The sequence below is a fragment of the Pantherophis guttatus genome, chromosome 11, assembly GCF_059756535.1.
Source record: "Pantherophis guttatus breed Tessera chromosome 11, ASM5975653v1, whole genome shotgun sequence".
In the NCBI taxonomy this organism is placed as follows: domain Eukaryota; kingdom Metazoa; phylum Chordata; class Lepidosauria; order Squamata; family Colubridae; genus Pantherophis; species Pantherophis guttatus.
This window is the reverse complement of record NC_142073.1, coordinates 25,655,754-25,681,155: the sequence shown is the minus strand read 5'-3', so window position 1 is coordinate 25,681,155 and position 25,402 is coordinate 25,655,754. Positions and strand designations below refer to the sequence as shown.

The window sequence follows — 25,402 nt, the reverse complement described above, 5'->3', positions numbered from 1 at the left end:
CCCAGTGCACGAGGAGCCTGGATGTATTACCACTCCTTTTATTCATTCTCATATTGCTGAGTGATTTGAATAAACTTCATAGCTCTGTAGTCAAGCAGGTCTATCGTGATCTATTAATAGCTTAAAAGAGATCAGTTTACTAACACACTATAAAAGCCAGTCTGCAGGGGTAGAAACCGAAGCCTTGAGGTCTGATGCAACATGGAGAAAGCCTCCCGTTTGGTGACCTCCAGGGGCTTTGTGCCTATCCAAAACCTGCCTTGGCCTGGCCCGGGGGGAGTGGGGGGAGGGGAGGGGGCGGAGAGAGGGCATCATCAGGATGAAGGTCTGCATCAGGACAATGCGGCGACGAGCACAGCAGACGGCTTGCGAGTTTCCTCCTGCCTTCCTTCTCCTTATTTCTCTATAGGCCCTGCGGAGAAAAAAAGCCAGGTGTGACTTTAGCACAAGCCCTTTCTTTAAAGGGAAGAAACCGTGTGGCGGGGGGTGGGAGAAAATATCATGGGCCCCAAAGTCAGACTAGAAAGAAAAATGGGGGGAGGGGGCATCACCGACTGGCGGCGCCCAGGGGGAGGGCCTTCTCTGTGGGAGCCCCAGCCCTGTGGAACGAACTGCCCCCGGAAATTCGTAAGATCTCCGACCTCCGGGCGTTTCGCTGCGCACTGAAGACCCTATTATTCCGCCAGGCCGGACTAGCAACACAATAGTTTTTAAATTGGGATATTTAAATTTATTGGGGTTTTAAATCTGAGCCACTTTATTTAATTATTTTAAATTTTATATTGTTGTTTTGTTTGTGTTTTTAAACAGGCTGTACACCGCCCTGAGTCCTTCGGGAGAAGGGCGGTATAGAAATAAAATTATTATTATTATTATTATTATTATTATCATACATACAGCAGGCACCCAAGAGAGGCAATGGAAGGCCATAGAAGCCCCTGCTGTGCTGAGGGGGCTCCTGGTCATCGTTCCCCCCCCCATCAAAGGCCAGGCGAGGGTCCCCCTTCCCCACCTCTGTTGCTTTTTGTCTCTCCTGTTCGGGCAGAAGCGCCTGCAGCTGGTGACTGGCCATCTTCGCCTTGTGCCAAACATTGCGGTAGCTTTGCAAGGCCATCTGCGAGAGGAAAGAAGGTGGGAACGGGTAGTCTCTCCTCCTCACAGCCCTTCCTGCCAACCGAGGCCTCCGCTGGCCTCGAGGAAGGGCAGAGCCCACCCTTCCCCCAGGAATCTCCACTTCTGGGGGGCCTGATGTGGACTGACGTGCATAGTTGAGATTTTCACAACACACTATGGATGTTCTCACAAAATGGCTAGCAGATAACCATTAAAATCGTTTACCAGAATGTTACTTACAGTATCTGCCCCCATGGCAGAATATTGCAGATCACCCTTTTATTCTTCCCCAGGCATGGGACAATTTCCAAACAAAGCACAAGTCACAGTGCCCACAATTTTTATTGTCTGGAAAGGCTGCCGGGGGCGGGAGGGAGCAGTTGGAGTCTAGAGGAATACTTGGGAACAGAGATGTTCCTGCAGGTTGGCACTCTGCTTTGCTGCATGCTAGTTTGGTGTACGGTAGTCCTCACTTAATGACCGGTCATTTAGTAACCATTCCAAGTTACAGCAGACTCCACGATGGTTGTTATTCAAGGGGCTACCTGTAGTGGTGAAGGTGCTGGCCTTGAAACCAGGGGACCATGAGTTCTAGTCCTGCCTTACTCATGAAAGCCAGCTGAGTAACTTTGAGCCAGTTTCACTATCACTGCTACTACTACTACAACAACAATAACAACAGCAAGAATAAGAAGAAAAAGAAAAAAGTCTGGTTCATTGCAATACCAGGTGATGCATGAATTGAAGAGAAACAACTAGAAAAGATAATTAAATACCGCAATGTGCAAATTGAAATTGAGCGATTGTGGAGGAAGAACCCATGGGTGTATCAATAGTAATAGGAGTCCTTGGAGCAACACCCAAAGGGTTGCCTAGATACATGGAAATTCTGAACTTCTCAGACCCCAATATTCTGACTTTGCAAAAAAAAAAAACGCCCTCGGAACTGCCTATATACTCAGACGTTACCTTAACAGCCCTTAGGCCCTTGGTTTGGACTTGAATTGTTAAGTTTTTACCAGTCCCAAACTGTGAATCAAACTGAAGATTAAATCAATAATAACAACAACAACGCCAGCTTTCTACTTTATTACAAAAATGTCCTAAAATGTAAAAAGGTCAAGTAAGCAGGGAAGCCATTCAACCCCAGGGAAGCACGTCATGATGTAGGCTCCAGGTCTACCTCAAGCAGCCCTCTCAACGGTGGGCATCCTCTCTCCCTCTCAGCAATGGGTGACAGTCTCCCTATCACGACTGTTGTGGCCTGTCAGCCGCCGGCTCCTCCAGCAGCCAACTCAGAGTAGGAGGAGGAGGCGTGGGAATCAGGGTCAGCCTCAAGGCAACCTGAGAGCTCCGAGGGGGAAGAGGGAATGGAAGGGGCAGAGAGAGAGAGGGAGGCGGAGGCTGGGCCGTCCGTCAGCCCTCAGATGGAGAGTCAACAGCCCCCAGGTCTGGAGGTGGCTGATGAGGAAGAGGAACAGCTGGGCCCAGTGCCTGATGCACGGATGCGCAGAAGGCAGAGGAGAGCAGTGGAAATCTATGGGCCGATCCTTGGGACGGAAGAGCCACTGCTGCTAGTGAAGCCCCACCCTAGCTCTGGGGATAGAGAAACTTTTTGCCGGGGCTGCTGGCGCTCCTAATAAAGGAATCTTTGAATCCACTTCAGAGGGTTTGTCATGTTTGGGGAGCTGGGTCAGAACAACGGTGTTCTTTGTGGCCCAAGCGGCATGCAGATCTCTTGGATTCCAAAGCAGAAGCCAAAGTAACAAGGAGGATGGCCCAAGAACCTGGTGCAGGTCCTTCTTATGGACAAATGATCATTGGTTCTTACAGAAGATTAAATACTATCTTGTCCTCATTTTTATTTCTCTTTTAGATCTCAAGCACCTGAGCACCTAACATGGCAACTCTCATTCTAAGTCTCTTTCTTTCTTGCATCTGTCAATGTTGGAGGATTCGTAGCGTGATTCCATTCAAAGTAACCAGAAAATCAGCCATGTCCACCTTCCACATGAATGCAAACGAACACCACGGTCAGAACTTACCTACACTTACTTTGTTACTGACCTCTTCTAATGCTTGGAAAGTTTAAAACAAAGGATGCTCTACAAACAGTGAAAAACAAGCTCCTGCCCATGGCTACCAACTAGGAAACACGGTCCTTCATAACAACAGACGCTTAAGCATATTTATTGACGTGATTTTCCCATGATCTTTAGGAAGTCTCTCCAATGATTGTTGGTTTTCTTCAACCAGATGCCACAAACTGTCTTGTGGCACATCCACTAAATTGTATTCCTATGAAAAATGCAGTCGAGTATCAAATGTGCTTCCATCCAAAAGTGACCCACTATCACAGCCCTACCTCTACAATTTCCACCTTCCTCTCCCAGATCCTGAGGCTGTTTTCTAGATCGTGAACAGCCACCTTCTCGTGAACATAGTTGAGAACAGGAGGAACTTTGTACTCTGCCAGTTGTCGCCGTAGTTTTTTGTTCAGGACCTCAGCCTTTACCCGTTCCTGTGAAAGAGACGAAGCACTCTGAGAGGGAATATGATCTTGGCCCTGATCTCTTGCTTACCACTGGATTAACATTAATTGGGACTCAGGATCTTTACCTGTATAAAAAATGGCACTGGAAAAGGATTAAACCCATCTGCCCTTATCCTGTTGCTTCCTTAAATACTGAGCCCCTTCCTGCTTCTTTGAAGAAATGGCATTCATAGTACACTTCATGGGTTCCTAGGAAAATCTACTATTTGTGATCAGGGAATTTCTATACTGTCACCATTTCCATTTTCCAATGATCGGTAAAGTGGTGTGAAAAAGTCCAATTGTCTTCCCTTCTGCCAACACAGAAATGCTGGGAACAAGGACTCAAAAGTGCTGGCCTGCTCCAGGTGGCCTCTGTTCTTGCAAGTCCAGTAGCTCCTGCCCCCTTTGAAAAAACTGGAGCAGCTGCCCCAGTACAGGAAAGGAGGAAATGGATGTTCACTCCTCACGGCTGTGCCTCGGGCTTGCTCAGGTGAGCAACTGAGCAAGAGATGCCAAGCCCTCAAGGCCGCTTGTGGGCTGGGGGCAGCCAAGTTCCCTCCAGGGACGGAATGGGCTACCCCAAGTAGCACAGGGCTCCAGCCTGGGGCAGTTTTTCTTGCATCACCAGAAGGAAGAGGCAGACAATGGCAATCCAGGAAGGAAGCAGAAGTTCCCCAGGAGTCAGTAAACTGCTCTGTCTGCAGAGTGGAGAAAGCTACGGCTTCCGGTGCTGAACAGGCACCATTTCTTTTTAACTAAAGGAGATCTGCTTTTTCATTATCCAAATTTGCCCTCTACAGGTTTTTAACATTTTATTCACACCCTGAAGCATGAAAGATGGTGAAGCCAGTAATTCCAAGGATGACTCTTTTAATTTCCTGCCCAGGTTTTAGCACACATGAACCTTTGGCTTGTTTAATTTTAATTTTAGGGCCTGGATTGATCTACAATTTGATCTACACTGATTGAGGAACCTGAGGAATCGATGGCAGCAGTTAAAGCAAGAGGGAAAAAAGTAAAACTACGGTAAAGGTCGGATAATCAGATGGCTCTAAATGTCCCCTGGAGGCGACCTGGCTGTCTCCCCAGAGTAAACCAGCAGAAGCCCCCGAGATCTTTCTCCTCCTGGCCCCTGCTGGAGCCCCCTCTTCCCCCTACCTCTTCCACAAGGATGGCCTCACGTGCAATTTTCTCCAGGGACTCCTTTCTCTGCGCAATGTCTCTCACCAGGTAGGTAGCCATGGCCGTTGCATAGTGCAGCTTCCTCTAAAATAGAACACGATCCTGAGGGTGGCATCACTGTCGAAGTATAGAAATGTGAACATACCTTGGTTGGACAAAACCGCCCCAAATACAGGATGGACTCTGCTTGTTTGGGGAGCCTTTCAGGTTTCCCTTTTCCTCCTCAGTGGTTCCCAGGAACACCCTTATTGGTCGCCTATCCTACACTAACACTGATCTCTCCCCCACAGGACTGAGCAGGAGAGCCGAGAGCGATGGGGGTCCATATGTGATGCAGGGATGGGGAGTGTGAGCTGGGTGATCTTTCGGGACCCTGTCAGCAGTCCTCTGGGAATGAAGGGCCAGAGCCAGGAGGACTCAATTATCTTACTTTGTAGAAGTTGAGGATCTGCAGGGTGTTGCCAACCGTCAGCTTCAGCTGCAGTAACTCTTGGTTTCGTTCATCTATTTTCTCTAGGAACTGAGCATTCTCAATCTTGAGCTGCTGGAAATCGACCTCGTGCAGCGCCTCTCCCAGCTCCTCCTTCTGCAAATCAGCCACAAATTTTGATAGACAGGCACCCATTTGAAGCATTTCAGAGCCAGCCCAGCCTGACCAGGCTGGAGGAAGCTGGGGCAGCCCTGGGACCTGACCTTTTGCTAGATCATTCTTTCATTCATGCTTCACTGCAGCAAAGCCACATTCAGATAAACACAGAGTGCTCTGAACTGCCAGAAGGGGCTGAAGAGCTGTGGCTGCCTAGACTGAGAAAAGCAAGAGAATTTCTGGAGTAGGGTAAAGAGAGAGAGCGCAGGCAGAAAGTGGGGTGAGTGACAGCACAACTTTAAAGTGCAGACCCAAGCCTGATATGCAAATACATTGCTCTTCTGTCCTGCAACAACTGAGGTTAGGCCAGGTTTTTAGAGACTTTTATTCAAGCCTTAACTATCCTTAGCTAACCATTTAGCTCTGGTTGGCTCTTTGTGGATAGTTTACTTAGTTGGTATTATGGTATTACTTAGTTAGTTACTATGGTGTATGAAATAAGTCCATTTGGCTAGTCTGCCCTGCTCAAACTGTTGCTTTGCTTTGTTCCTTGGTATCCCAGTTCTGGACATATCCTCAATTTAAGGACAATAGATGGAATGAATAACAGAATATCAGAGTTGGAAGGGACCTTGGAGGTCTTCTAGTCCAACTTCTTGCTTGGAACCATGGAAAATGGATGAAATCCTATCAACTTGCTCAGGCGCTTGTTGTTAATTTGGCCTTGGCCTGGCAATCAAACATGTTTGTTATAAATATGGGAGTTATATTAATATTGGTATGATTGAGTACTTGAAAATTCCACAAACTTATGGAAGAAGGCTAAATATTATTAAAATGAACCTTAATTCTAGATAATATTTCCTATGCTAATTAGTCTTAAATACTCAACAAATCAATAAGTTATTGAGAATATTTTTATAGGATGGAGAGAGGCAGCCTTCCCAGGTTTTCTCTGTATAATTGCAGCTTTCATATAAAGATGGCAAATTTTAGCTTCTACATTTTCAATTTACCAAGGGATTTATCCTACTGGACTAAATAAAATCTTAGAAGTTTTTACTTCTGTTTGCAATTTGTTTCAAAAAGCATTATTGGCATAATTAGAAAATTATTGTCTGATCTCTCAGACACCTTGGCAGAGCTCAACTTTAGCCACAAATCTGTTGTTTTTCCAACAATGAAGGCTGCAAGATACAGTTGGAGGGATTTGGGTGAGAGCTGAAGTCTGAATCCTCTTCATTAAAAACTACTTCGGAATCACCCCAATTAAAAAAGCTAAACCTATGTTTATTTCAATAGGTCACTGAAGAATATCGCTAAAACAGAGAGTAGTGGAATATACCCTTTGGAATAGGAGTATTTTAACCAATGAGTCATCTTGTGTCTGGAAGAATGTCCAAGGTTTTTTTTTGTCCTCTTCAAGTGAGACCTTTCCTGCCCTGCAGCCGGATGCCCAGGCCGGCAACCTCTCAGCTGCTCTGAGCCGCGGGGGTGGAGGTTGATGAGGGGGGGAGGGGAGGGGATGACAGGATGGGACGACGGGGGGGGGGCATCTGAACAGTACTTGCCCTGACTTGGACTGCTGGCTTCCTGCCACAGTGGGGGAAAAGCCACCATGAGTTTCCTTTTGTGGGGAGGGGGCCTTTAAGGACACAGGATTTCAATGGAAAGCCCTCCCTTGTCTTCCTCTCCACTTCAGCCCAATTGGCAGGAACCATTGAAAGAAGAAAATGACCAACGCTTCAGCTGTCCTGTAGCCCAGAGCCAAAGTGCCACCAGGGATGCCGAGGAAGGGGCGCTCCTCTTGCAACACGCAGTGAGGGGTTGCCTCACAATCAAAGGAGGCGCAGAGGCGGACTGCCGAGCCTTCGTGCACCAGCCCTCTTTCTGAAGTGCAGCAGGGAAGGTAGGCAGAGGTTGCTTCCCGGTGGGTGCCCAGAATGGGAGGGGCGGTAGGGATAACCTTGAGAGGCCGGATGGAAGAAACTGGAGTCTGGGCTAGAAATGCGGTTTGAGGAAGCGTCTCAGGCTTGGCCCTCCCTAGTTCTCAGGAAGACAAAGGGAGGAAAGGGAGCCACACCCAGGATGTCTCTGCAAGCTCATAATACAACTAGGTTTAGTATTCATGACTTTGGTTTCCTAATCTGGTCTACCTCGAAAGGCTGACAATGTGCAGTGGGGGCAAGTAGAGGACACTACATGTCTCTGCTCTTAAGAGGTAGTTAGTAGCCCTTGTTCATACTGGGACAGCCTGGATGTGGGATCAGTCCTAATTCATCAGAAGGTTCCCTGTCATGCTTGTTGGACACGTGGCAGGCTGGATGTGAACTTTTATGCTGGAGTTATTTTTAAGGGGATTCTAATACCTATGATTTAAGCTGACCTGTTTTTGTCTAAAATTCACATTATTATTGATAAGCTTTAAGAAAGAGAAATAAGCAATTTATCAAGAGCAAAAAGCACAGATTATTATTAATGGAAGTTTGACGACAGAGTTTAAAATTGAAAAAGGAACAAGACAGGGATGTCCGTTGTCCCCACTTTTATTTATTTTAACATTGGAAGTCTTGCTAAATATAATACGGGACTCAAAAATTTTGAAAGGCATAACGATAAGGCAAGAGGATTATAGAATAAAGGCATTTGCAGATGATCTGGTGGTTACCCTATCACAACCAATGGAATCAATAATCTTGATGAACGACATTATACAAGACTATGGTAGAGTTTCAGGTTTTAGAGTGAACTCAAAAAAGACTAAAATGATAGTTAAAAATATGACACAAGATCGTAAACATGAGTTTGAAAGGAGGGCAGGTTTTGAAATTGTACCTAAGGTAAAACATCTTGGAGTTCAGGTTGCAGAATCAAACATGAAATTGTTTCAAAATAACTATGAGGTGTTGTGGCGAGAGGTTCAGAAAGACATGGAGACTTGGAAAAAGCTGCAACTGTCTTTACTTGGAAGAATAGCAGCAGTTAAGATGAACATTTTGCCAAGATTTCTATTTTTGTTTCAAATGATTCCGGTGCTTAAAAGTGATAAACAACTGAAAGTTTGGCAAACTGGACTTAATAAGTTTGTCTGGAACGAGAAAAAGCCGAGAGTGAAATTGAAAATTATGCAAGATGTTCCAGAAAGAGGAGGCCTTAAACTTCCAAACCTACAGTTATATTATGATGCAGCAGCTTTAACTTTAACAAGTGATTGGTTTGGAAGTAAAAAGGCTGGAATATTGAATGCAGAAAGTTTTGATCTTGAATTTGGATGGCATGCCTACTTATTTTATGATGACAAAGTAGATAAAGTATTTAAAAGTCATATACTTAGAGACTCTTTGATGAGAGTTTGGAAGAAGCACCGACTCAAATGGGATTATAAAATACCGCTATGGCTGGATCTTGGTCATACCTTGTGGAATACAAATATAATGTCACTCGGGGGGTTTTTATACAAAGAGGTTCTTTTTACAGATGCGGGCAGATGGCAGTTGAAGACATTGCAGACACTGTTGGACGAAGGGATTAATTTAACTTGGTTACAATATAATCAATTACAATTGAGATGGAAAGAGGACCAAAAAACTGGTATTATGTTGCATGAGGAAGAATTGGTTAGACATATAAGAGAGAAAGGTCCAATGCATATTAAAAGGCTTTACAATGTTTTGCTAGAAAGGGATTCAGAAACGGAATTAGTTAAAGATTGTATGATTAAGTGGGCACAAAATTTTGAAGAACCAGTGATGTTGGAAACATGGGAAAAAATTTGGGTTCAGAATGTTAAATTTACACAGTCGCAGAATTTGAGGGAAAATTTTTATAAAATGTTTTATAGATGGCATCTAGATCCTAAAAAGTTGTCATGTATGTATCCTAATGTTCAGCCAAAATGTTGGAGATGTGACTGTTTGGATGCTACGTATTATCATGTTTGGTGGACCTGTAGGAAAGTTAAGGCTTTTTGGATAAAAATATGGTGGGTCATGCAGAATGTTTTGAAGAAAAAAATTCAATTTTCTCCACAATTGTTTTTATTGGGTATAGTTAAGGGTTTTACACGGGGCGAAATAAAATTAATATTGTATATGATAACAGCAGCAAGATTGTTGATAGGTAAATATTGGAAGAATGAAGCTTTGCCTACTATCGAGGAATGGACTTTGAAGATGGCCAGTTTTGCAGAGATGGCGAAGATTTCAGCATATTTAAAAGACTGTTCACAAGAGACTTATGAATGGGAATGGAAAAGGTGGATAGAATATGTTCAGAACAAATACCAAACTAGAAAGTATCAAATAGCTTTTATTTGAAAACAATGTATTAGAAATATTTTAATGTAAAGAGATAAAGAGGGAAAATTATATAGGGGGAGGGATGGGTTCAGGTATATATATCAGTATTATTAGTTATGAGTATATAATAGGGAAGTCTGGAGGGGAGGGTTAGGGAGGGCTAGGGAGGACGGGAAGTTTGGGGAGGGAGGTGGGGGGGTGAAAAAAAGGGGTGAAAATGTAATTGTAAAACTTTTGCAATAAAAAAAAATATATATATATATAAAAAATAAGTAAGAAAGAGAAATAAGAATTTAAAATGTTAAGGCGATATCTAATTATATGTCACAAGTTGGAATTTATCCATTTATGAAGAACTTAATCTTATCAATTTTGAACTCTAGTTAAACTTGTAATTAAGTTCTGGGGCAAAAGGAATTCTCCCTCCAGAGCTGGAATTCTGGGTTGAAGGAAAATGTTCACACTACCAATCTCTGAAGCCAAATTACTAGAACACCAACTTACCCGTTTCCATCATGGGTGAAGCTCAACTAGTTGTTTTTATTCATTTATTTTAATACTCACACACCTTCTTTAGTTGGATTCCCCCTCTCCTAAGTTTTTTTCCTTTTTCTGCTTGCTTTCTGTCAGTGGTGAAATCTAAAAATTTTCCTTACTGGTTCTGTGGGTGTGGCTTGGTGGGGGGGTTCCTGTGACTGAGTGGGCGTGGCCAACTTGACATCACTCACAGCCACACCCAGTCAGTCACATGACCACCCCCACCAAGCCACCCCCACAGAACCAGGTAGGGAAAAAAAAAAATTTCTATTTTCTATTCTAAAACCTTATTTTCCCGTCACAAGATACCTGCAGCTGCAGCCTTTTTTTCGGTGCGCCTGGAGGCGCTTCTTGTGCCAAAAGACGCAGCGGCTGCAGGTATCTTGTAGCTAAACTTACCAGAGCTGCGCTCCCCTTCTTAAACGTGCCATCGCTGCCCTGCTCGATGCACTGGCCGCGCATGTACACACTGTTGCCACTGATGAAAGCAAGAGGCGGCGTCATGGCGATGCTCCGGAAGAGCAGGTTAACTGCGCACGTCCCGGGGCTCCTGCACATGCACCACCGCCGTTCGCTTTCTTCCTTCTCACGCCACGAAATGAAAACAAATGGCGGCGGGGTTGCTTCAGGAGGGCAGATGGACGTGTGCACATTGTGCAGCCAAGCGGGGAGGCAGAGTGGTGGCGGCGGCCCCTTCCAAGTGCAGCGCACCGAGGCGAAGGCAGGCAAGGTGGCCCCGGTGCACCTGTTTCTGCAGAGGCATGGTAATTGCTCAGCAAGGGTGGCCTCAGTGGGGGCTGCATTGGCCTCTTCGCCCGCACCATGTCCCGCTCCGGCCGGCTGCGCAACTATAAGTGCGGCGACCTGGCCTTCGGCAAAATGAAGTGCTACCTGCACTGGCCCAGCTGGGTAAGCGCTGCTGCCTTGGCTGAAAGGAAAGCACTACATGCTCTGTCCTGGCCCTCTTCCTGTGTGGGGGGCTGCTGCCCCGTCAGCGGCTTCTGCGCCTCTCGCTCCAGTTCTTCGTTTGCAGGAAGCGGCACCGTGGATGAGCCTCCTTCCTCTGAAGCGCCGCAACACGCAAACAATCCCTGGCAGCTGTGCGAAGTCCTCAAGGCTGGGCATTGGGGTGCTCGCTAAGCTAAGCTAACCTTTTTAAGTGAGTGGCTGTTAGCAAGGCGTCCAAGCGGGCAGGCGTCGGCGAAGTGGCTGGGCCGTGTGGAAAAGGGGAACTGATATTGGCCAGGGATGGGGTGGGTGGGCCAGAAGTGCCAAGTAGTGGGAAAAGTGAGTGAGCCGGAAGGAAGCGGCAAGCGGACGATTGGGTGGACATGGGCGGGGCCAGGGATTGCTACCGGTTCGGCGAACCAATGGCAATCATCACTACTGGTTCGGCCGAACCAGAAGCACTTCACCCTTGCTTTCTGTTTGAGATTTTAAAAGCAGCTACTGTGTATGTAATGCTTTGTATCCTTCAGGTTTTTTATTGCTTCTACATTATATATAAAAAATTAAAGGCGCACGTTGGCTGGCATCGTCAAGAATGGGCTGCCAAAGGTCTGTACCTGCTTGAGTTGCATCTGCATCTTCTTCTTCTGAACTTTTAGAGAATCATTTTTCAAATGAATTTTTTCTTTCATAACATCCTGAAAAATAAAGCAACCTGGCTGATTTTCCAGACTTTTTCCTTTGGGAAGATCATTTTCCCTCCCATATTTGATCAAGACACCAGGGTGGATCAGGGATCTGGGACAGATTTCCGCACCCTGGTAAGGCAGAAAGCCATTTGTCCAGATTAGGGCTTGTGTAATCCATGAAGTTTAGGACTATGTCACATAAACTATATATTGAGTTATGTTTCAATTAGACAGCCATATAAATTGAATTAAAGAAGTAAATCTAAATAAATATACCAAGTCATGTGGCTTTCAACATTGTGAAAACAAATCTTACAAGCCAGGACTGTCTTATCTCAGCCATCATATATGACAAAGGAAATCTGCCTTTTAATTCTGCTATAAAAATATAACTACCACAATAATTTCTGAGTTTGGGAACTAATTACAATGTCCGTATTTTCTGTGAAATAAAAATATGTGAAACACGTTATATTTATTTATTTAAGTCTGGCAAGATAACTGGAATTCATGAAACAGAAACCAAGTACACCTTAAATGGTGTTAGCCACAATACTCTGAGGAAGAGAAGACACGGGGTCAATGGAAAGGACATTCCTTATTCCAAGACAGATTACTTGCATTGGCTCAGGGATTACACCATTGGCACAGTTTATAAATTAACATGTCAATTACAGGTCAAGAGCTGCATTCTCATTTTGGGAGCGTTTCAGGAACTTTAAGGAGTGATGTCTGTTCCTCAATTATTTGGGAGGCTTAAAGCACCCTGAAACTTCCAAGCCCAAACTTCTGACCTCCCTCAGTTTGAATCCCTGAAAAGAATGACCACACTTTTCCCACATTTTACAGCTCCGATGAGAATTTCCCTTCTCTCCATCTTGGAGGGAGAGAAGCTGTGACTACCATTAGGATACATACAGTTAAATCAAGAAGCAAGATGGCATATTCTATTTATTTTGTTTATCAGATTATTCAATAATGGAGGATCAAGTAGACAGGAGATCTCCAAAATGGCAATCATATTTTTATGGAGCTCTATAAAGTGAAAGATTATTTATTTTTGAGGATGGTCTAATAAACGAACAATAATTCAATAATTCTCTGAAGGCAATGACAATTACAGATATCTAAAGGTGTTTCATTGTCAGGAACACTGTAAGAATGCCAATGGGAAAAGAGACCTTGTGTCCACATTCACCAATGTCAATATAATTTATAAGAATAAAATGAGAAGAACTGATTAACTGCCAACTTTCTCTACTGACCCTAGAGCGAATCCAGTCCTCCAGGTATCGCAGCACCTTATCAGAGGCAATGACGCTCCCTTTCTTCTTAGTTATGGTTTTGACTATGTCTTTGTCAAACTCTATCATAGCTCTCTTAATTTCAACCAAGCGAATATCTGCTTCCTCTAGGATAGCCTGAAGAATTCAAATTACATTGGAAATAAATACATGATATATTTCACTTATTTGCTTGGGGGGCGGGGGCAGGCCTTGAAGCTCAAGCCAGCCAAGCAAAGCAGACACCCTTACATAGGAGCCACCACCAACAGCCACTAAGAACACTTGGCCTTGTTTTAACTCAGGGATGGGTGACAATCTGCCCCCTTCAAGATAGTAAAGTACAACTTCCTGGACCTGGTGACACAGGCTGGGAAATACAATCCAGTCCAGTGTTTCTCAACCTTGACAAATTTGAGATTTGTGGACTTCAACTCCCAGAATTCCCCAGCAGCATACCCCAAACAGCCATTCTAAGGAAAATGTTACCAGGTAATTCTGCAAGGTCCTTTCTGAGTTCTCCTTCAACAGCTGCAGATCTTCTTTGGTCTCTTCTAACTCCCGCTGCACCAGGTCACATTTCTGTTCCACTGTCAGGCATATCACACGATCCGTTGTGATTCGGGACTTCGACTTGCGCCTGCTCCGCGGCTACAATCCAAAGGCACGGTCCCGAGTCACCCTCCAGCAAAAGCCAAATTTTGGGCATTTTAATCCTAGAATTTGCCAAACTAGTTTTCAGCTTTCCTTTTTCAAGATTCAGTATTAACTTTTAGATTTCTTAAGAGACATTGGGTGCAAATATGACTTAACATCTCACCATAAAATGTCAACTTAGAAAACATATTTTCAAATGTAAACATGGAAACAATTAAAATAACTCATTCAACAACTCCGGCAGCATATTCTACACTGGGCCCAACAGGGAGGAATCAGAATTAACCACAGGTATTAAATTTATCTACAGGAATACCTAAAATATGCCTTGCTGATGATGGAAGGGAACAGGATAATCCTGTTAATGGGTTGAGCCCTATGTCGTTATGCGTGTATGTGCTTGTGAGCATCTCAACCCATGTGCCTTCCAAAATGTCTTTATGAGCTGTTTCATGAAGTTCAACACATGAGTCACCAAAGCCAGTTTTTTTTCCCTCCTGATAAGAGATGCAATTGCTTTCTCAGCTGAAGCCAATAAAATGCCTTCCTTGCAACTGTTCTATCTAGGGCAGGGCAGGGCTGTCAAACTCCCGGTCCCAGGGCCGGATGCGTCATGCACTGGCCACGCCCACGCCCACGCATTCGCCCTTTAGCGAAGAGGGGGAAAGTCCCGATACGTCACGTGACGCTGCAGTGACAATGTGAGTTTGACACCCCTGATCTAGAGCCTCCAGATCCTTAAGGAGAAAGCAACTCCGTCCATAATTGGCATTTCTCCCAAATCCTGAAATACAGTATCCTCCATTTTGAGACCACTGAGTTTCAATCACATCCACTTCCTTACATTCATTAGCCATGGAGATGCCCAACTTTAAGTTCATCAGAAAAGAGAAATAAGGCTCTCTACTATTAGTTCCAGAGTTGTGAATGAGCCTTCCAAGTAGCTTAATGTAGATTGTTTATATATAAATTTATATTTATATTATATTATATTATATTTATAGAGGATGTAAGACAATAAATAACCTTGAATGCAGCAGGAGAAAATTCCCAAATGACTAAGCAGAATTTCTCCAGTATTTTCTGGAAATGTAGAAGCACCATAAAGTGGAACCTCAACTAGTAGCTCCCTCAAGCACTCCAGCAAGAATTTAAAGTCAACAACACCAAAAACCATAGAGAGTTCAAGATTAACAAAAAAAAAATCACTATTTTTTTCCTCTCTGTAAAGATCTGGGTGACCAATGTTGTCTCCATGTCAAATCCCAGTCTAAACTCAGAATGAAAAGGATCGTAATAATCTACTTTATTTCCCTAAATCTGGAAAAATATAGAATACTGGACATTAGCTGATACTTAAGATTAAAGGATGATTTCCTAAGCAACAATATCACTGGTGCATCCCTTAAAAATGATGAAAATCCACCTGTAAAAAAGAAGCATTTTGGGAGAAACACAATCATTGGTCAGATGAGGTATTTGGAGGGAGGCTCTTTTATAAAGAAAGCCAGCGATAGATCCAAAATACAAATGTGAACTTCTTATCCATTTTTTCAAGTACTTAATTGTGAATTGGATTCAAATAAACATTAATGAGTGATGTGAACATAATCACAACTTGATGGCATAATATTGGTCAAACTGGCTTCAATGCATTGGGACTATCTTATTCCAAACAGAAGTTGTGGGTGCTCCATCACTGGAGGCTTTTAAGAAGAGTCTGGACAGCCACTTGTCTAGAATGGTATAGGGTCTCCTGTTTGAGCAGGAGGTTGGACTAGAAGACCTCCAAGGTCCCTTCCAACTCTCTTATTATTATGATGTTGCCACAATCCCACTTGTATTTTATCCTTTCTGCTCTTCTGCTCCACTGCTACAGGCTCTAACATGGGTTGGATGCTTAGTGGCCATTTAATCAAATCTTCAGGGGACTCTGATGTTCTATTTCTCACCCATGTTACTTATAGGTAGCTGGCCAGGTTTGAGAAATTACTCCATTTGGAATTTAGTAGAATTCATAAATCTCCATGTGTGGACCAATCTAATCCAGGCTCTATCCTTGCTGAGGAAAAATGCTGCAACAATCCGAACCTTACCTAACCCTGACAATGTTGGACAAGGGATGGGGAATCCTCAATTCAATCTACTCTCGGCTGCCTGTTGACAGTCCTAATTTCTCAGCCTGACTTCATTGGACTGTTGTGGCCAAACCTCCCCCACCCCCACCCCCCAAAAAAACAAACCCTGAGGCTGTGGAGGAATGGCAACCTGAATCTAGCAAATATCGAAAGCTATCACTAGATTGTGTTTTTCAAAGGGTGGGGAATCCTTAAAAGGAGAGTAATGTTTTGCACAGCGTTCTCAGCAGCTCTCAAGAGTCATTTTAAAGCAAAGCAATGGGAAAACTGGCCCTCTCTGTCTCCACTGCATTGCCAGAGGGGCCTTTCCTGAGCTCCTCCCTGGGCTTTTGGCTTGTGCCAGGCAGCCAAATCTGACTTCTGACCCGCACTCCACCTGCCCTGTTGTTGGGATCACCTGAGTTGGACAGATTTCATGGGTTGCAGTTGCAGGGGCAGGGCGGAGGATGCTCCTAAATTCAGGCTACCATGAACAAGTTGGAATTGCACTGTTGAAATGCAGACTCTGACTGCCATGGAGAAATTATATTTGAATGAAAGTTTTGGAGGAAAGAATTAAGATAAGGTAAATCTTAATAAGTAAAACAATAAAAATATAGCGTTTCAGGGTGAATTGGCAAGCTAGATTTAACTGTGTGGAGGAGTAAAAAAAAAAGAAGGTAAGTGTATCCAAGTATTAGATGAGCAAACAGCTAAACCAGGTTAGTAAAAACCCAATGGTTGCATTTGCACAACGTATTTTTAGTTTTCACTTCGACGGTGTTTTAAACTAAGACATGTGTGAGTGCTGCCCTTTGTGTTGGGCAAACAAAGACTATGGATACATTCAGTAACCAGTAAGCATGTGATGTAATTCCGTCATTCAGAAACCTATCTCATAATTAAAATGGCAGCAGAGTAAATTATTACATAGCTTACATACGGTGCTTGTCCCAAGTCCAGCGATGAACCATGTCTTTCTGCTCCCAAGTCTTTTGGCTCCACTCTACTGAAAAATTTCTCAAACATTTCTGTTTCAATTTTGAGCATGGAGTTGGTATGGCTGAACACAGAGAAAAACTCAGTGAGTGAACTTATAGGCACATGGCTCATCTAGATGTCACAAATGAGAAAAAACGCCAGTAGTACTTGAACAAATTCTGAAAAAGACAAATTCCTTTCCTCAATTCAGCCCTTTCAAGGGTTTTAGGCATGTAGACCAAATAGCACCTTTCAGATTAGGAACAGCAATGTAAATTCTGAATGGTCACCGCTGGCGATTACGTGATCCCAGGACACTGCAACCTCTCTAAATATATGCTAGTTGGCAAGCACCTAAATTCTGACCACATGACTGCAGGGATGCTGCGACCGTTATAAGTGCGAAGACCAGTCACCAGTATTTTCAGCTGCATTGTAACACTGAACAGTTCTGAAATGAATAGTCCATAAATCGAGGACTATATTCCATAAATGTTATCAAAACCAAGCAGTACAATTCAAGTTACCTTCTATTTACCTCAACTCAGCTAAAAAGGAAAAAAGCCCTTGGAGAATTCTATTTTAACCCCCCCTTTTCTTCACTTCAAGCAATTATTACTCACCCATAGAATTAGAGCTTTAAATACCTAACCAGCCCCCTCTCATTTTATTGAGTTGCAACTCATTAGAATCCTTGAAAATGGGCTGGGTGAGCTGAATTCTTGATTTAATGTTGTTGATCAGATCTTCTATCTTTAAAATGGTTAGGGACAGTGTCTTATGTGTTTTTATATTGGTTTTTAACCTGTTTTTATTGGATTATTAGTCACTTAGGTGAGGTGGGTAGCCATACAATTTCAATAAATAACAACAACCATTCCTTGATTCTGGAAGCAAAAGATGAAAGTTGGGCATCATTTTCAGAACAGAAAGTGGCTTCAATGGGAGGTAGCAGACTATAATATGCAAAACTGTCCCAATGTTCCATGTAGCAATATTGATAATCTTTACCTACAGCTCCCTAATGTTTACTGTGAATGTCTTTTAAATAGATTAATCTTCACTGAAAGATGTTACATTTCAAAGAACTTTTTTCCACCCCCCCTCCCCCATTTGTTGTTGTTGTTGTTCCTGACCAAATGGAACTTGAAACACTCAAATGAGACTATTCACCATAAAATCCTAAGACTATACATCCCCTCTACTTAGACTTTTATTGAACTATACCAAGTTGATTGATTATGTCAGGTTAGTGTCAACTCTTGGCAATCTGTTGGGTCACTTCAGATTTACTGGCACAGGTTGGCTATTTTTCCTTGTTGCTTGCCATATTTCAGTGGGTATCCATCAGTTCCTGTAGCCTTCAGGAAGGGACCAAATTGCTGAGCTAACCATCTTCTATTACTAGAGCTTCTTGTAAATAATGGATGGTGATATGTCTACTGTGTAGTGTTTCAACATATTCCTTCCATCTTCCTTCCATTTCCTTTGAGTTGGTTACTACCTGTCCATCAGCATCCTTTAGCACATCAAATTAAGGTGAGAACTGCCTTCTGAGTTCAGAAATGTTTTGGAGGACTATCCTTATTTTTCCATATCTGCTTCCATCTTTTATTCTTACAGATGTTGCAATATTGCTTCTTGCTTTTCTAACTGTTCTCTGAAACTTTTTGTTAAGTTCTTCTCTAACATTTTTTAAAAGATTTTTCTTGCTTTGGCTTCTCTTCTCAGCAATTTTCATTATGCTTCATTATGTTCATCCATTTCTTTATGTTTCAGTCTTCAATCACAAGTGACACATCTTCCTTCATGTTCTGTCAACCTCCTTTGGTGGTTGGAGCATAAATTTGAATAATCATTACATTAAAGGGTTGTCCACAAGTCTAACCTATATTATTCAGTCACTAATTGCATTGTATCCAAGAACTGTTCTTGCTGTATCCTTGGTAACTATAAAAGCAATCCTATTCTTTCAACATTTTTCATGTTAGATTTTCTAAGTGTTCAATCCCAGCCGACTTCAGCTGATGTCCAAGATATTAATTGGCACTTGCTCCATATTTCACTGAGTTGAGCTTTTCCAAGCTCAAGCTTCTTACACTCCATGTTCCCACTCTAATTCTCTCCTCATAGCTTCAGATTTTCTTTTTCCCCATGGCAGCATCATCAACTAGCTTCCCAGAAGAGTTCAATCTAGCCACATCACAAACATTAGTGCAAGCATTATCTGGCATTACCTCATCTATATTTTCTATCCAAGTAGTTTTCTCACAGAGATGGTTTACAGAACAGAAGCAGAATAAGAGTCGGAAAGGACCTTGGAGGTCTTCTCAAGCATGAGACTTTGTAGCATTCTAGACAAGCGGCTGTCCAGTTTCTTCTTAAAAGCCTTCAGTGATGGAGCACCCACAACTTCTAAAGGCAATTGTTCTTATTGTTAGGAAATTTATCTTTAGTTCTAGATTGCTTCTCTCCTTGATTAGTTTCCATCCATTGTTTATTTTGCCTTTTGGTGCATGATTTTGATTCTATCTCTGTTAAGGCAACCTTGGATTGCATTAGTTTTTTTGGCGGCAGCAGCACATTGCTGGCTCATATTTAGGTGACTGTCTACAAGGACTCCAACATCCTTTTGTTACCACTATTGAGCCAAGTTTCACCTAATCTTTACCTGTACATTTTTTTTCTTACCTATGTGTAAAACTTTATTTTTCTCAACATTAAATTTCATTCTGCTAGATTGGGACCAGTGTTCAAATCTGTCGAGATCCTTCTGGATCTTGAATATATCTTCTGGGTTGTTGGCTATCCCTGCCAGCTTGGTGTCATCTGCAAATTTGATGTGTTCCCCTTCTATTCCCTCATCTGTCATTTATGAAGATATTGAAGAGTCTTGGGCCTAAGATGGAACCTTGTGGTACCCCGTTGCTTACTTTCCTCCATGTAGACGTAGACCCATTAAGGACTACTCGTTGAGTACAGTTTATCAGCCAGTTACAAATCCATCTAGTGGTGATGCTGTCTATTCCACATTTTTCTAACTTACAAAGAAATAGGTTGTGGTCTACTTTGTCGAATGCCTTACTGAAATCTAAGTATACCATGTCCACAGCATTTTGTTGGTCCACTAATATAGTCATTTTGTCCAAGAATGTGATAATATTTGTTTGGTATGATCTATTTTTGACAGACCCATATTGGCTACTGGTTATAACCTTGCTTCTTTCTAGGTATTTTCTAGGTATCTGTTGCTTATGTTTTCAAGGGTCTTCCCAGATATTGATGTCAGGATTTATTTATTTATTTATTATATTTCTGATGATAGGATGATAGGTCTTGTAGTTTCCTGTATTTGTTTCCCCTCCTTTTTTTTTTTTTGAAGATGGGAAGGACAGCAGCTCTTTTCCAGTCCTCAGGTAATTCCCAGGTGCTCCAGGATCCCTGAAAGGTCCAGTTCAATGGTTCTGAGATAACATTGCCAGCTCCTTCAGAACTCTGGGATTGTAACCCATCAGGTCCCCCGTGATCTGAACTCTAGAGGAGAGGACGGGGGTTTTCTTACCCTTTTATCTTGCTAGATCCTGACCTCCCCCGCTTTCTGCACTATGACGGACGCTCCTTTCTCCCTCGCTCCTCAGATGGCTGCTGCCCAAGGGAGGCGCCTGTGGCAGGGCAGCGAGGGTGGCCTTCACGCCTTGGGGGGCCCTGCTGGGAGTGGGTCTCTCAGCCCCCCCACCCCACCCCACCCCAGGGGCCTCGAGATCGGGCGGGGAGCGGCTGTGGCCTCCAATTCGAGGGCTGCAAAGGCGGCCTCGCGCGCTCCTTCCCGGCGGCGTCCGGGCACCGACCGAGCCGCCCCTTCCTCCTTCCCTGCCAGCGGGCGGCGGCCGCACCTGTTGTCCTCCACCAGGGCCACCAGCTGCTCGGTCGAGAGCTGGGCCAGTTCCACGTGCAGCTCCTCGGCCCCCTCGTGCGACTCGCCCGTGTGGACGCTGTCGCGCTCCGACTCCTCGTCCGCCATGGCGCTGCCCGAGACGCGGCCCACGGGCGGCCAGCAAACCGCCTCCCCCGGCCCGCCGCAGGACCCCGGCCGCCCCTCCGCGCCCGGCAGACGCAGCAGGCCCCGCGCCGCCGAGGCCGCCTTCTCCCCGAGGGCCTCCATGCTGCCGCCGCGCTCGGCCGCGGGGAACGGGCCGCGGGAGCGCCTCTCCTGCCGGGCGTCGGTTGCCGGGCTGGGAGCCCGCGGAGCCCCAGAGCCGCTCGCCCGCCCCGGCCAGAAGGCGCGCGAGACGCTCCCCGACTACGACTCCCGTCGGCCCCGTCGGCCCGGGCCGATGGCGAGGCATCCTGGGAATTGCAGTCCGAGGCGCCGGGCGTCCTCCTGGGCGTCAAGGCGACCGGCCGGCCGGCGCGAGAGCCGCCTAGGCCCCGCCAGGGCTCGCCCGCGGTCCGCCGCGCCAGAGGGGTCGCTGCAGCGCCGGGGCGAGCCGGCAGGCACCGCGGGCTTCCTCTCGCGCGGGGCGGGCCGGGCCGTGTTGCCGCCGCCTTTGCCGCGTCCGGTGCGGCGGCCAGCGCCGCGGCCAGGCCAGAAGCGCCCTTCCGCCGCCGCCGGCCGCCCCGGCCTCCCCGCTCGGCCCGGCCTGGCGCCGCAGCCCCCGCTCGCCGCTCGCGCCTCGGGGCTGCTGCTGCTGGCGGAGCTGCTGGGCCGCCGGTGGTGCTGCCGCTCCGTCGCCGCCCCCGCCCGCCGCCCCCGCCTGCTCCTCCTCCTCGTCGCCGCGCCGCCGCCGCCCGGCCCCGCCATGCCCGGCCCGGCCGCGGGGAGCAGGGCCCGCGTGTACGCCGAGGTGAACGGCCTGCGCAGCCGCGAGTACTGGGACTACGAGGCGCACGTCCCCACCTGGGGGTAAGCGGGCCCGCGAGGGAGGCAGGGAGGGAGGGCGGGGCGCGTCGGCAGCCGCCTCGGGCTCTCGGAAGACGGGCGAGCCGAAGGAGCGGCGCGGTCCCGTTTGTGCCGCCGGGGAAGGGGCCGCGGAGCGGCGGAGTCCCGGGCTTGGCCGGCCGCTCGCCCTGCGCGCTGGGTGGGAAGCCCCACGAGGCAGCCTCACCAGCCCGCCGCCTCCTCCCTCTTCGGGCTGGTGAGGCGAGTCCGCAGGACGGTGGTTGCGCTGGAGGGGCCGGAGGGCCTGGAGAGCCCGCGCGGGACGGGCGAGGGGAAGGCGAGACGTTTGGACAAAGGCTCCTCGGGATGGGCAGCGATAAGCTCCACTGCTGGGATAAACGGCATTCGTTCCTCTTGCAACGGGCCTCACTAGCTGTAAGAAGTAGGGCTTCTGAAAGTCTCTGGGCTCCGAATGGACCAGCCCGCACTGGGCAAACCCCAGATGTCCAAAAGGGGTTGTAGTTTGTTAGGTTCCTGCTAAAGCCCCCCCCCCCCAACCCTTCTTTTGTATGAAGCTCTTGGACGGGATTTGATGGGGGGGCTAGATTGGCGTTTCCCGCAGGCACTTCCCAGGTGTTTGGGAAGCTTCAAATCCCATAATTCTTAGCCCAGATGGAAAAGACTCTTTTTTTTTTTAAATTTGATTTATATGCCGCCCTTCTCCGGAGACTCAGGGCGGCTTACAATGTGCTCAGCAATAGCCTTCATCCTTTTGTATATTTATTCAAAGTCAGCTTATTGCCCCCACAAACTGGATCCTCAATTTACCTACCTTGGAAAGGATGGAAGGCTGAGTCAACCTTGAGCCTGGGGAGATTCGAACCTGCAGTAATTGCAGGCAGCTGGTCTTAATAACCAACTTAATAACAGGGTGCCTTAGACCACTGTACTACCAAGGCTCTTAGGAGAGAATATGGCTGATCAGAGGAGCCTTCAGACTATCTAGAGTTCTGTGCAGTTTTGAACGTCACTTCCATAGCAGGAATGAGAGCTCTTCTACACTGCTGAGAAATTTCAGCTTTCCTCTCTCTCCAGGCTTCCTGTGGCCCTCTGAAGTTGCCAATGGATTTGTCCCCATCCCATTTCATTGCCGGCCAGTCCCTTTTTTTTTTTCTCCCTTTCATCTTGGGGTTTGTTCCTGCCCTTTTCACAGAGCTGCTGTTTGAACCCCTGTTCCCCATCCACATCAGTTCCCTTTCTTCTCCCCACCAAACAGTAGCAAACAGAAGGGTAAGATGCCTGAGAGGTTGTGGGCTGCCTTCCTCTTCTCTTCAGCTTGTGCAATTTGTTTTATTTATTTAAAAGATTTGAATAGATTACCCATCAAATGCACCAAAACCAGTTTACAAGCAACACTAAAAAAGGTAAAAACCATCATGCTGATGGGTGGGGTGGTTGTAGAATCCTCCTTTCCAGCAGGAGCGGTCAAGTGAGAGCATACAGAAGAGGCATGGCTGTTGCTCACCTGAGGATGTCTTTTTTCTAGTTCCTCACTCTGAGGGAGCAGAGGATCTCTTCTCAGTCATTTTCCTCCCTCACTATTTGCAGTAATCAAGACGATTATCAACTCGTTCGGAAACTCGGCCGGGGGAAATATAGTGAAGTCTTTGAGGCTATAAACATCACTAACAATGAGCGAGTGGTTGTGAAAATTCTTAAGGTGAGTTCTTACTGGATACTTAGCATGGCAATTAGGAATGATACACTGATATCTTGTTTTCCTAGTATTCTGATTGATATACAGATTGATATACAGGTTATCCTTGATTTACGACTGGTTGTAGTCATGGCAGCCATAGAACAGATGCTTTTTGACCTGTAAAAGCATTTCTGGGCATCATAAAATGTTGCCCTCCCCCCTTCCCAATTAAAGGACCATATTTCAGATGCTGGCGACCTGTTTGCATTTACAACTAATTGCCAAGCGCTCTGCAATCATGTCATGATTTGCAATCCTCCCCGCCAGCATCCTCTCACAATGGTTCAGAAGGCCGCTTTCTCCAAATTGTGTAATTTGGGGAAGGAGCCTTCCGAACTATCGCGAGAATAGGGCCCACCTGTAGAATGGAGCATGACAACAGAAAGGTAAGTGGACCCACACCTGTGGGTGGGAAGAGGGTCAGCATGCCAATGGGCTTAGCCATCCAGCGCCTCCCGACTCATGGCAAATTTCCACCTGCAGGTGCTAGGCCTCCCAGAGCCTCCCCCACTGATGCACCCCATACGCTCACCTAACAGCCACAGTGGGAGAGCTCAGATTTCGTTCATCATGTGGGTGCCTCGATTAATGATTATAGTCATAACCAAAATTCCAGGCTCAGTTGTCGTAAATCAATGACTACCTTAAGTAAACGAGCTCTCATTTTGAATGCATATTGAAGTGCTGGTTTCTCTGTAAATATAATGGCACTGACATTACAGTAGTTTCAATATTAGTAAAATGCTATTTAATTGGATTATTGTGCTGGATGTAGTAGTTCAGTATATGCCTATAAATATGTCCTTCAATATCCCCGTCCAACTTAATTTTAAAGCAAAATATATCTGAATACATTTCAGCCCACCAGTGGTGAGTAACATCTTCACAATCCTTTCAGCAAAGCATTTTGTAACTATCCAAGCCAATGATTACAGGTCATTGTGGAACACACACACACACACCCCTGTACAAGGTTTGTTACAGACCAAAAGTGTTTTCAAAAGAGACATGAAAGTGGGGAGCCACTATTTTTTTGTTCCCCATACCTGACTTACTAGGGATTCACATTCCCTGCAGTCACCATCTAGATCTTGAATTTTTCAACCGTATTTTCTGCTTTTGTGCTGCACCTGATGCAGGGAAGTAAGGAACCCAAGACCTGAGTTCTCTTTTGTGCTCTTTTGATTGCTCATAATAACAGTATTGTTCAATTGGAAGGAGTTGCTTGGTTTTTTCTGGAGGACCTTTTCTGCGATTTGTTCTTAACTGCTTAGACTCGGGCTATTTCAGCCAGACCACCAAAAGAGCAGCTTGCTCTGAATTGCTTCGTGTTCGGCCTTTGGGTTCATCCTTTTTTTTTTTTTTAATGAAGTTTTATTGAGTTAAGAACATATTACAATTCAAACTATACGGTTCGGCAACGTGTAGTCATATTGTATATTTACAGGTGCGGTATCTAATCATCTAATTATTTATACAGTTTGTACAAAAATTCTTGTGTGTAAAATTAATTACTGTTAAATTAGAGTACAATAATATATAGGGTTAACTAATGGTTGTGCATTGTTCCACATGAGTATTAACTTTTGCATTTAATTTCTAACCACCTATACCACAGATCCCAGATCGTATAAAATTCTGAATCCTCCTTTCCGTTTAACACATACGTTAATCTGCACATTTCTGCGCAGTCAAGTATCTTATTGACTATCTGTTCCTCGGTTGGTCCTTTTTTCTCTTTCCAATATCTGGCATAGGAGAGTCTAGCAGCTGTGACAATATGAATAATCAGATATTTCTTGTCCTTTCCAAATGTTCATTTTAGCACTCCCAGGAG

General features: G+C 45.3%; 2 protein-coding genes across 4 annotated transcripts in view; one reads left to right on the top strand and one right to left on the bottom strand.

Moving 5' to 3' along the window:
* Window positions 1-22: 22 nt before the first annotated feature.
* Window positions 23-21,089, bottom strand: CFAP263 (cilia and flagella associated protein 263). Of its 3 annotated transcripts, XM_034425603.3 has the most exons (10): window positions 20,821-21,089; window positions 16,886-17,009; window positions 13,662-13,823; window positions 13,155-13,310; window positions 11,818-11,898; window positions 5,262-5,417; window positions 4,808-4,915; window positions 3,479-3,634; window positions 1,013-1,114; window positions 23-412 (listed from the first exon to the last, which is right to left on the bottom strand). In XM_034425603.3, the coding sequence occupies exons 1-10, from the start codon at window positions 21,087-21,089 to the stop codon at window positions 404-406; spliced, it is 1,323 nt and encodes a 440-aa protein (XP_034281494.1). In that variant the 3' UTR covers window positions 23-403. The 3 variants fall into 3 exon arrangements, with proteins under 3 accessions (XP_034281494.1, XP_034281497.1, XP_087733291.1); XM_034425606.3 differs by lacking the exon at window positions 13,155-13,310; XM_087877165.1 differs by lacking the exons at window positions 1,013-1,114; window positions 3,479-3,634 and having other exon boundaries at window positions 270-412.
* The window catches only part of CSNK2A2 (casein kinase 2 alpha 2), a 29,065-nt gene continuing 24,750 nt past the window's right edge, over window positions 21,088-25,402 (top strand). Inside the window, exons 1-2 of the mRNA XM_087877156.1 lie at window positions 21,088-21,830; window positions 23,415-23,526. Coding sequence (XP_087733282.1) covers window positions 21,088-21,830; window positions 23,415-23,526 — 855 coding nt within the window. The remainder of the gene's footprint in view (window positions 21,831-23,414; window positions 23,527-25,402) is intronic.

Excerpts from the sequence above, each read along its gene's own strand:
- CFAP263 (XM_034425603.3), bottom strand. The coding sequence starts at position 21,089 with ATGGAGGCCCTCGGGGAGAAGGCGGCCTCGGCGGCGCGGGGCCTGCTG. Across the intron at positions 13,311-13,661 it reads GGACCTTGCAGAATTACCTG|GCTATCCTAGAGGAAGCAGA; the intron begins GTAACATTTTCC and ends TGAATTCTTCAG. Across the intron at positions 11,899-13,154 it reads AGGACTGGATTCGCTCTAGG|GATGTTATGAAAGAAAAAAT; the intron begins GTCAGTAGAGAA and ends TTTATTTTTCAG.